Here is a 12,029-nt window from a genome sequence, read left to right as displayed (position 1 = left end):
ATAATCGATTTTCTGATAAATTTCATCGAATGATGCTAGCATGATAATGTTGAGCTATGTTAATAGTTTGTTAAGTGAGATATGTGATTGTATCTGAGGCATGCCAATTTCTTGCATGTAGTAAAGATGAAACCTTCTTTGATTCCCAACCTTGGTTAGAGTCCAACCGTGTCGATGATTTCTTTACTGTCAAAGGTGGTAAGTACCAAGACACATTCTCGATACTAGAATTTTCTTATAAACTTTCTCCACGTGCCACCAATATGCGTGAAAACAAGTGGTGGATTCTAGATTCTTGTTCAGTTGATTGGCTAATAAGCACGTTGGTATTGACAACTGGTACAAAGCTAGCTTTTCTAATGAGGTAAACATTGATTCTATTGTTTCTGGAACCTTATAGTTAGAAACAAGGAGAAATGCAACGAGTCTAATTATGAAAAGCTTTTGTCCAACAACTGCCATATCAATAACTATGAGGAATCTTGGTGAAAGTGTACCCAATGGCTTGCCAAGATTGTATCTTTATTCACTACATTTTGACGAGTTCCTCTGTTGATCTAAATGCAGATTTTGCCTATCCTGTGGAAGCACTCTAGTGTACAGCAGATTTTCTATGGGAATCCCTCATGTAAATAGAGATCTTGTACTAGAGGGAACTCCGAGTTCAGCACTTGAAGAATCTCATTTAGATAAGAAAAAGAGACTTTCTCAACTCTTTCAAGACAGGTTACGGGTTGGTCATGATGAAGATGAGCCAAAATGTTGCAGGTAACAAAATTGGGGTTCATTCAAAAACCAAAGCCGAGGCAAACCTCATCCCACCATCAAAATCAGCTAGTGGAACCGCTCACGCTTTTGGTTCTTACTCTGGATATATAAGTGAAAGAACTCCTAATGTTGCTCTTATTAGAGCGAAGTAAAAATTCATGAAGTCTGCAGAATGTATTATTCCAAGGTTTCGTTTAAATCGTACCTTTAATGAATGGAAGAAGAAGGTGAGCAACCCGTGGTGCTGTGTGATGAGTGAATTTACTATGTTACTCTCTCCGTTTCATAAAGATGTATTTGTTTTCATTTGTTGTCAGTTTCAAATTATAAGTCATTTTCCTTGTAGAGAGTATAGTTGATTTCACCTGTTTAGCCCCCATTTGACAACCATTAAAATGAGTTTTGAAGTAGTGATCTTTTAGAGAATGTGTGATTAAAAAGTTAGAATTTTTTTTAAAATTTACGTACAAAATATTTTATTATTAGAATATGTGGTTGAAAATAAGTTTGAGGAAAAAAATAGAGATTTGCTTTAATGATTCTTAATTTGTCTTCTTATCAATAAATATAAACTACTCATATTCAATCATTATTCAATATAAAGGTATATTCGAAAAAATGTAAGTAAAATTTATATTTTTTAATTATATCAATTACATTTTCATAATCTATGTAAGAATAAAAATAAGTGTATTTTTTTATGAGACGAAGAGAATATAAATTTTGGCATTATTTATATGGCTAGAGCCAACATTCCGAAATTCTTCCCTTAGTGTCAACTAAAGCCCCTATTTGGTTTTGAATTAAATTCAAAATAAATATCAAGTCAAAGTGAATAATTTGCCCCGGTTTGGTGATATATATCATTGTTTTAAATAGTTAAATTTTGGAGAATTTGTGATTAAAAAGTGGTGAAAAGTTTTAAGTTTACGTGTAAAATATTTTATTATGCGAAAGGTGATTAAAAATGAGTATGTAGTAAAAAGAATGAGAGATAAATAGGGACTTAATTTTAATAATGCATTTTAAGGGATCTACAAATTTTCAACAACATATTTTTATTAAAATCTATTAAAAATCTATTTAAAAATGGCTTTGCGCACATTAAATTATAATTTTTTTTCTCTCTTCTTATTAACCACACATTCTCCAATAAAATAATATTATACGTAAACTCAAAAATTATTCATTCTATTTTAATTACACATTTTCAAAAAAATTACTACTCCTCTTATTATAATGTGAAATAATGGGACCAAACTGGTTCTAAATTTATGTGAGGGATAATCCATATAAGATATTTTTGGTAGTGTTATTGCTTCTTTTAAAAGAAATTTTTCAAAAAACTACATTACTGGTGTTAAGAAATTAATTTTTAAAAGATTTCCTCTTTTGAAAGAGTTTAGACCAATTTCATCTAATGTTTTATAGAATTAATCGAACATTTCAAAATTTCCTCTTGAGTTCTAAGAATTCAAGCCAAATGGATCCATACTTTTCTTGCTTCTCTTTTTGATTATTTCGCTAAATATAGTTATCAATTAAAATAAGAAATAAATAACAAAAATGTGCTCGAATTAATTCATTAATTATTATGAAATCAGCAGTATTTGTATTTGGCAAAAATTCCAAATACGTTATATAATTGACGAATCGAATAATAGCATATTCTTAAAGCATAGTGGTGTCAATGAGTCAAGTTGAGCCGATTCGAGAGTTGAAATTCAAGGCTCGGGTAAAATGATTCGAATTTTTTTGCGAGTTTAGCTCGGACAGGCTCGTTTCTCTCTCTCTCTCTCTCTCTCTCTCTTTTTTTTTTTTTTTAAATATAAGGTACTTAGCTACCTTAATTTTTGGCAGCTTCGATCATTTTTTTTTAAGGCATGAGCTCGAGTCTCGGGCCTCTTATTATTTTTTTTTAAATATAAGGTACTTAGCTACCTTAATTTTTGGCAGCTTCGATCATTTTTTTTTAAGGCATGAGCTCGAGTCTCGGGCCAGTTTGAGCTTTTTTCGAGCCAAGTTGTGGACGATCCGAGTCAACGAACTCGATTGACATCCCTATTAAAGCACCAACCTTTATCTCTTTGTTCTTCTTCTTTTTGTTTTTTTTTTCAAGTATGTTAGTTTTACTGGTGATATATTCTTACTATAAAAGCATTTCCAAAAGCTTTATTAAACATAAAATATTCTCTATTTTGGAGAGTCAATACTTAAAAATGGATTTCAAGAGACTCTATTTCAACCTTTTAAAATAGAGAGTGTATTTGACTCTCCAAATTTAGAGAGCTAAACTCAATCTTTATTCTTAATGTGCAATTATTACATTTAATACATTACAAATTTCAATACTCTACAATTTAAAATTTTCAAATTACATTTGAATTGATTGGTTATTAATATATAAAAAATTATACTTAAATAAAATATGTGATAAAATTATTAAATATTCACTGAAAAAATAAAATAAAAAATCAAAGTAAGGAACTTGTTAGAGTTGCTTTCTAAATTTAAAAAAGATGCATAACATAAAGTGGAAATTGGGTCAAAATCAAATAGTCTTTTGGAGATGCAGGCAACTTATAAATTAACACGCGATTTCAGTTGTAAAACCACGAATCAAAAACCTAACGAACCGGTAAACAATTCCGTTTTACACAAATCCGTGCAGTGACGGAGACGATGCTGGCGGAAACGAAGGAAATCGATTACGTGATGGAGGCGGCGTCCGGCCCACACTTCTCTGGCCTCCGCCTTGACGGCCTCATGTCTGCAGCCGCTAGTTCATCTTCTCCACGTTCTTCCTCCACTCCTACTACTCCCGCTTTTTCCACTCCCCTTACCGATTCCTCTGTCCTCAAGCAGCCATTCGTCATAGGTAATTTGATTCTCACTAGTACTTCATGTTTGAACTAGTTTTCCAACCCGACCTGAATAGCCGTCGGTTTTATTCGAGATAGGTTGATGGCGACGGGCTTAGCCTATTTTTTCTTTATTTTCTCATAATTCGATATTCGAAATTCTTAGGGTTCTTCTTTCTCGGTGATTTATTTATTTTTTGGTGGAGTAGGGGTTTCGGGCGGTACGGCATCCGGGAAGACAACAGTCTGTGACATGATTATTCAACAACTTCATGATCATCGTGTCGTGCTTGTTAACCAGGTTTGTGCTGGTGGTGGTTGTTTTTGCTTTTCTTTTATTTTCTTTTATAATCTTTTGGCCGATTTCTGTAAATGCTGGATGTCCAAACCCGATTCGACTAAAGTTGCAATGTTTCCACTCCCTTTGGATGGCATCTCCTGATAACGGTTGGATGTTAAAGCAGGGGATTAGGGTATCTCTGAAATGCTGTTAAAAGCATCGTAACTTTACAATGCAATTTTACCTCAAGTATTCACTTAGAATTATGGGCTGCTCCGTCAAAAGGGCAGGACTAGGATTAACAATAGCTGGCAGTTTTGAAATTGGTATATCATGTCTATTCTCTGCCTTCTTAAACTGCAGCAAGGAAATGAACAATATGTTGATGAGAATTTAGCTGTTCAGCTGTTTTTTCTATACGCGTGTCTATTTTACTGTAATTTATGCACATTTTTTAGCAAAATTTCCTTATTTTACCCTGTTACATGTGTAGGATTCTTTCTATCGTGGCTTGACTCCTGAAGAGTTGCAACGAGTTCATGAATATAATTTTGATCATCCAGGTAACTTAGAATTTTGAGCTTGGGTCTCCCAATCAAGCTGATTTGTTTCTGCTTTTCAAACTGGTTTTGCTGTTATTGGGATTCATGGGAAAAATTATTTTTTGCTAACAATCGTGAAACAATCTACCTGCAGATGCATTTGACACAGAGCAGCTCCTTGAGTGCGTTAATGAGCTAAAGAATGGTCATTCTGTACATGTCCCAATGTATGATTTTAAAACACATCAGCGGTCTTCAAACAGCTTCAGACAGGTAAATATTTTATATCAGCTTCAGGAAGAGTGAGATGTCGCAAACTTTTGGAGTTACAAATTCAATATTTCATATTATTAATTAGAAACTAGATGAGGAATCAACTATTCTTTTTCACATTTCCTATGTTGTGAAAATATTCTTAATTCCTAGGAAAGATTAATAATGGTGAAATGCGCAAGTTGGGAGGACTGTCTACTGTTATGAAGATCTCTTGAAATTATTTGTCATCTTGGAATCTTTTGAATAGCTTGATTTGGATTCTATCATAGAGCTATTGCAGCATGTTTGTGAGACTTGTGGGAAAGGTCACCTGGTTAGCCACCTTTGCAGTTTGGAATCTTTGAGTAAATTGGGAATGAAATGAAAAAAATAAAATGGTTAATTTTGAATTTAGTCTCTTCTGTCTCTTTATTATCCTAGTAATTTCGAATATTTGAATCTGTATTTGGTCTCTGACTATCATGTGTTTTTTGCTACCCATACTAAATGATTGTTATGAACTGATGACCAATTTGCATCGATTTATAATTATGATAGTTACTTGCGCATCAGTGTTTTCTGATTTTGTGGCGTCGTGCTAATATACTTTTGCTTAAGAAAATCTCAGGCTTATAATCTTTGTCTGTGTTGGGAGTTGTGGCTTTCTTCAGGGAAAAGGAGGGGATGGGATTGTGGGAGAACAATACTGTTGGTCTGCTATTGTTGATGTTCTGCTGAATCTCCATTTAATAGCTATCAAAAGTACTGACTTAAAAACTTTGTTAGGTGAATGCCTCTGATGTAATCATCTTGGAGGGGATCCTTGTCTTCCATGATCAGCGTGTGCGGAACTTAATGAACATGAAGATTTTTGTTGACACAGGTTGAACTTAGCTGTGTATTGATCCATCTAATTTTATTTTGTTATATTTCAAAAGAAGTTGGAGTTAGTCATCAGCTTCTCTCTTAATAAGTCCAATTTTCTTTAAAATGAGATAGTTAGAAACCACAAATCGTGTTCTGAGATTGGTAATAGGAGTTGAGATTGGATATTAGATTGATGTTAGCAGCATTAAGAGACCTCAGGTTGTGGTTACTGTGGTTTTGCATTTTATAATTTTGGAAGGATGGTGGTAGTTTTGTTTAGCGTGGTAGGGAGAAGCAGTTGCAAGGTTGGAAGGAAAGGGGTCAGGGAGAGAGTAGTTAGTTTGTTCTCTGATGAGATGTATATATAGAGCATTCAGGTGTTAACAAGTGTTCACTTTAGGGAGGCCTGAAAATTGAACTAAGATCTGAATGCAAACATATGGGTTATTTGAAGTTGGATATTCTCTTCCAGTTATCCTCTTCTCATGGAGCAGCTTAGATACAAGCCTTCTCTCCCTTGAGAATTCGGATATGGATTAACGAGTATTCACGTTAGTAATCATATTTTGTCCCTTTTTTCTCGATTTCTCTCATTAATGATTTACTTCTTTGTGTTTCTAGTAATCATCTCTTGTCCCTTTCTCAATTTTTTATACCATAACAATTGATTGATTTAGATGCTGATGTGAGGCTTGCTCGTAGAATACGGCGTGATACAGTAGAGAGGGGTAGGGACATAAATTCAGTTCTTGAACAGGCAAGCTTCTTCTTTCTTAAAAACCCCCTTTTTTTTTCTTAATCAGTAAATCCATGTACCAGAGATCTGTTTCTTTCTGGTTATTAGATGTATCAAGACAGTTTTCATGTTATGGCATATCCCCATTTGATGTTCAATTCATTCTCAATGTACTAAAAAGTATAAGGGATAACTTAAAGAACTCTACGCTTTCTAGTCATCTGCTAGTTTTTTCCTTAATAGATTTTTTTCACTTTAATAGATTTTTTCAGACATTTTTATTTTATCATTCTCCATGGTTATAGTTGGTAGACCATATGAATGATGTATCAACTTTTGAATTTCTGCTTGAGATGCGTCAAGATTATTTCGTCTATAAGTCCAGCCACCTTATAGCATATGTTTATGGTAAGTTCTATGTTTTGGGCTGCAGTATGCAAAGTTTGTCAAACCGGCTTTTGATGATTTTGTTCTGCCATCAAAGAAATATGCTGATGTTATCATACCCCGGGGCGGTGATAATCATGTTGCAATCGATTTGATTGTGCAACATATTCACACAAAGCTTGGCCAGCATGACCTTTGTAAGATATATCCCAATGTGTATGTTATTCAGTCGACGTTCCAGGTATGCCTTGGTACTTTTTTCATGATTGAGTTTTCATGTTCAGTTTTTAATTAACCAAAGAAACTAGCATGAAAATTATGTATTTTGCAACAGCATTTGGTGGGAAGGGGAAACGAAAGAAGTGATATATAGGTACATTTATATTATGTCAGGTTGTGCAAAATATTAATAACTGTTTAATGATGGAAGTACATGAAAGGTTACTTTCTTTACAATGGTGCTGTGGCAAATGTAAAACAAGAAAAAGATAAAATACAGTGACTGAACGTTAAAAGCTTGTGTTAGTATGGTCCTCTCTTTATTCTCATGATGACACTATAGGAGTGGAATTTTTATTTTTGAAAATTTCAGTCATTACAGTTTAATCTTCAGTCTATTCAACTTTGTTCTCTTTTCAGCTCTCCAGAACAATAATTAATTATGCTTGCTCTGGACGTCTACAGATAAGAGGCATGCATACCCTGATTCGTGATCAAGATATATCGAAACATGACTTTGTATTCTATTCTGACAGGCTTATTCGTCTGGTAAATTTTTATCTATCCTAATCATGTCAAAAGTACAAATTCACTAGATTTTCCAAACATGGAAGGTTTTGATAAGTGGCATTTCAGGTTGTGGAGCATGGTCTTGGTCATTTACCCTTCACTGAAAAGCAAATATTTACTCCAACAGGTATGCTAAATAAGTGTATTCTCGGGGAAGCATGCGCTCGATTTTTTATTATTCTTCTATTTATTTTCTACGTTCAAAATTTTCATCTCTAGCTTGGTTTGCAGATTCTCTCATTGAAGTTTATCTTTTAGCAAAGAATCACTATCATGATTGTCCTGCCTGGAGACTTCAACAAATCTTGCTTATAACATGATAGAAATAAGATTACATGCAATTTTATTTGAAATAAGACTTCGTTTGTATTTTCTCCTTTGTCGTTGTGATCCTCAATTTCTATGATTTTGGCACATTTCCCTGAATATCTACCAGATGTGATGACTAAATTCCTCGTGTAATTTAGATTTATACTGTAAAAGAAGTGGGTATAATGTGTATCTGTGTGACAAATTAGTTTGGAACAAGCTATATTTGAACCATTTTTTTAACCTGCATGTTTAATGGGACGATTGGTTGTAAACCATTTTCCTCGACTCATTTTCAACCCTTCCTAACCTACCCAGCCAACCTCCTGCTCTGTGACTGTGCACTCCAACACTGATGTGTGCACCAGTTTGTTTGCATTCTCAAAACCTGCTAAGCATAGAACTTGCTGATATTTGAATTTTTGCGGGATTCTACTGCAGGGTCGTTATATACTGGTGTTGACTTTTGCAAGAAATTGTGTGGAGTTTCCATTGTTCGAAGGTGAGGAAGTAGTCAGGTCTCAGTAAAATGCGACTGTGGTTTTATTAATGTTGATTTACTTATTAGAAGAAAAGGTTTTATTGGATTCTTCAAGGAAACATATTTAATATTTAAAATATCAGTAGTTTTTCAAAATTTCACTCTTCAACTCCCTGTCATCTAAATTTTGATTTGTAACATGAGTTGGGGTTGGGATATTTTACTTCATAGGTTTACTAAATTTCTATCCTTCTACTATTTTTTCTTCTTGGGTAGCTTTTTACCATTTTTTTGTTAGTTGAAAGGTGTTAACTCATTTTCTGTATGGATTTTTTGGTGTCTTTACCAATTGCAGTGGTGAAAGTATGGAAAATGCTCTGCGTGCTTGTTGCAAAGGAATTAAAATCGGGAAAATCCTGATCCACCGTGATGGTGACAATGGGAAACAGGTGATATTTCACTTGTTTTCTATGATGGGAGCCTTCTACAATGGTTTCATGTTGCAATAGTTTATGATTGAATGTGTAATGTTTCATCCCTTTGTTTGCCTATTTAAACAGCTTATATATGAAAAACTTCCAAAAGATATTTCAGAACGCCATGTCCTCCTCCTAGATCCAGTCCTTGCTACAGGTAGCCAGATTTTCTCATTCGGAGTAGCATGGAAAATTAATCTTCTAGCACTAGGGCGGCTTCTAACTTCCTTTCTGTATTTTCTGATTTGCAGCCATCGAGGCTATACTTCCCTCATTTCTTTTATGATATTAGATTCAACTTATCGTTAATTTTTTGTTGAAGGTAACTCTGCTAATCAGGCAATTGAGTTACTCATACAGAAAGGTGTTCCAGAATCCCATATTATTTTCCTAAACCTCATCTCCGTGAGTGCTTTCTATAACTTTTTTGAAGGAGACACCTTTTACTCCCTTCTTTTGACAGTATTTGCCACATGTTCTCACTCCTGATTTTGCTTTATGTTTGAATATAGGCACCAGAGGGAATACACTGTGTTTGTAAACGTTTCCCCTCTTTAAAAATTGTGACATCAGAGATTGATGCGTCACTGAATGAAGAATTTCGCGTGATACCGGGTATGGGAGAATTTGGGGATCGTTATTTTGGCACGGATGATTGATCTACACAGGTTCTGATGTTGCTCGTTACTGGTTGGTCTGGTCATTAATTTTAAATTAATTCAGCCAGTCCGGTTCTGTTTACTAATTGTGATGTGCCCACATTTTCTGCATCGTTCTATGGTTCTCTCTACTGAGTATCAGTTGCTTCAAATTTTGCAAATCGAATCATATAAATCAACTTTTCATTTCTTTACCTCCCAAGCATATAATACCTCAAATTGGTTGGATTGAATATTTCAATTTGTTTTGCTTTCAAGATATTTAGTTTGTATGTGTTGTGCACCCCTAATTCTGAAGATAACGGAGTCATGCTACGCACGTCAGTGCCGCTGGGACTTCAAAGCAATGATGTAACCCTTCTTTTTCTTATAATTTCATGTTTGTTTGGTCTTCGTTTATTTAAATTTGGCAAAGTTCTTCTATACGAGGAAAGGACGGAATGATTCTCAGACCAAGCACGGGTGAATATTTTCCCATACTAATTTTGTTTAATTTAAGACACGGCCCATATTTGTTTTGATATCATGTTGAAAACAAGATTTGCTTTGATGTCATGTTAAAACAAGATGAGATACATTATTCAATCACGAAAAGATTACGAAGGGATGTAAAAGGTTGAACTCCAACCTTAAGGGCCCCTACCGACCCTGCCCTTGGCCATCGTGGAGGAAGTAAATCGCAGGATGTGCCTCTCAAGAGCCAGGGTGGAGAGCACATAGATAGGCCAAGGCTGTTAACCTATATGGTAACTCCCGCTTGCAACAAAGTCAATTTCACCTTGTGGGGAATCGAACTCTGCACACTGTCGCGGTGAATCCTATCCGCCCTCCCCTTTGTCACTGAGAGATATTACGAAGGGATGTATACCAGACTAAAGGAAGACGGTGTCTAAATTAAATTATATTATTATAATAGCAAAAAATTCCTGTTATGCATGCTGTATTCCAGGAGATTTATGTCATTTCTCGCAAGTACGATTTCAAATTCTGAGCTGACTGCGCTCCACAGATTCAAAGAAAGATCTTTGCTATATGTACAAAAAATGGTTGTTAGAATTAATACAAATGATATTTGTCAGCAATCTGTTGAATAATGGCAAAAAATAAAAATAAAAAATAAGTAAATAAATAAATAAAAGAGACAGGCAAACCATGGCAGCATTTGGCGAAATTTTGGCGGCAATTCCTCTTGCTGAAGAAAGAACTGAAACAACCAATCTATCTAATTCTTCACCGACAAACTGGGAATATATACATGCTTCCCGTACTTGTTTCGGACTAGAATTCAACACACACTCCAAAATCCCAAGTATTAAGTCATTTGTATAGAAAATTTTCTACAGAATTTGGCCAGATTATTTTCTTGTGTCGGACTCATCGTGAATAAAAAATTGTCAAAAAATATCTCCATTCACCCTCTATGTGTGTGTTATGGCAGGTTTCTGTTGAAATTCCAAAGCCAAAAAAGCCCCACGGGAGGAATAACCATCATTTGTCATTATCACAACCTTTGCTTTCTCTTTAGTCATCGGATATTCCAAGAAAATTAAATGTTAGTTACTTTGATTGACATCCTATCCTAATATTGTAGTCTTACCCACTTTTTGCTATTTCTCGATATTCCACATAATGATTAGTTACTTGGTTGAAGTCCGACGAAGTGACATCTAACCGCGAAAAAAATAAAATGAAGGTAGTCCATTTTTCATCATAAGAACATTTTAATCTGCTAACTTTGCAAAGTACTCACAATCTTCAACTACAATTCGAGCGTTGTACATTATTATGAAATGCTTTATAATTGATGTAAAAATAATATTTGAATATATATGAATGTTAATTTATTTAGACTTAATATAAGGAAATATATACGTGACAATAAATGTTATTTAATTTCCAATTAAGTAAAAAAGGATGTTAATTAACATATATGGATGTGATAATAAAATGCATTTTTGAATGTGAAATTCTAGTTAACTTATAATTAGAATTAATAATACTGAAATGCGTAAATGAATATGAATACTAATTAATTGATGGTAATTAAATGGTTAAATAAATTAAATACATATTGTAAAACGAAAAGTAAGGTATTATTGAAATGGACATCCAAGTAATTATTCATTTCTAGTTTCAAAAGCTTATCTTGTTTGCTGGTAGTGTAGTATAATCAAATGATTTAGTCTTCCATTGCTTTGTTATTGTTTGGTTGTTAATTGAGAAACCCAAAGTAATGTGCCGTATGGACGAAATTTTAGCATTATTGAAAACCAGTTGGACATCTTTAAATTAGTGCAAAAAAGATGTTACGGTTCAAATGCGATCTTTGTTGAACAAAATTATTACAATTTTATATTTATTCCCTTTTTTTTTTTACGGGAAAATCGCAACCGTTACCTTTACAGTGCTCATTGGATAAATCCTCAAGTTGACGTAATAGCTTACAAACTATGCCAACCAAGTAAACCGCACTAGGCAAATCTAGGGCTGGACAAAACTCCCGAACCGAACCGACCGGACCGAACCGAACCCGAACCGAACAGAACCGAACCCGACGGTTCTTCTCAAATTAAATACCCGAACGGGTATTTGAATCAAGAACCGACGGATATGGTTCGA

General features: G+C 34.3%; 1 protein-coding gene across 2 annotated transcripts; it reads left to right on the top strand.

Moving 5' to 3' along the window:
* The first annotated feature begins 3,323 nt into the window (after positions 1 to 3,323).
* On the top strand, positions 3,324 to 9,809 carry LOC111400765 (uridine kinase-like protein 1, chloroplastic). 2 transcript variants are annotated; one of them, XM_023028158.1, is made up of 14 exons: positions 3,324 to 3,646; positions 3,839 to 3,930; positions 4,403 to 4,472; positions 4,606 to 4,724; positions 5,493 to 5,589; positions 6,251 to 6,330; positions 6,743 to 6,937; positions 7,381 to 7,464; positions 7,552 to 7,612; positions 8,236 to 8,296; positions 8,631 to 8,724; positions 8,836 to 8,908; positions 9,074 to 9,156; positions 9,264 to 9,809. In XM_023028158.1, exons 1-14 carry the CDS (start codon positions 3,451 to 3,453, stop codon positions 9,408 to 9,410), a joined length of 1,452 nt encoding a protein of 483 aa, XP_022883926.1. In that variant the 5' UTR covers positions 3,324 to 3,450; the 3' UTR covers positions 9,411 to 9,809. The 2 variants fall into 2 exon arrangements, with proteins under 2 accessions (XP_022883926.1, XP_022883924.1); XM_023028156.1 differs by having other exon boundaries at positions 7,336 to 7,464.
* Positions 9,810 to 12,029: the final 2,220 nt, after the last annotated feature.

The sequence above is a fragment of the Olea europaea genome, chromosome 10 (assembly GCF_002742605.1).
Source record: "Olea europaea var. sylvestris chromosome 10, O_europaea_v1, whole genome shotgun sequence".
Classification (NCBI taxonomy): domain Eukaryota; kingdom Viridiplantae; phylum Streptophyta; class Magnoliopsida; order Lamiales; family Oleaceae; genus Olea; species Olea europaea.
This window is presented reverse-complemented; position numbering and strand designations above follow the sequence as displayed.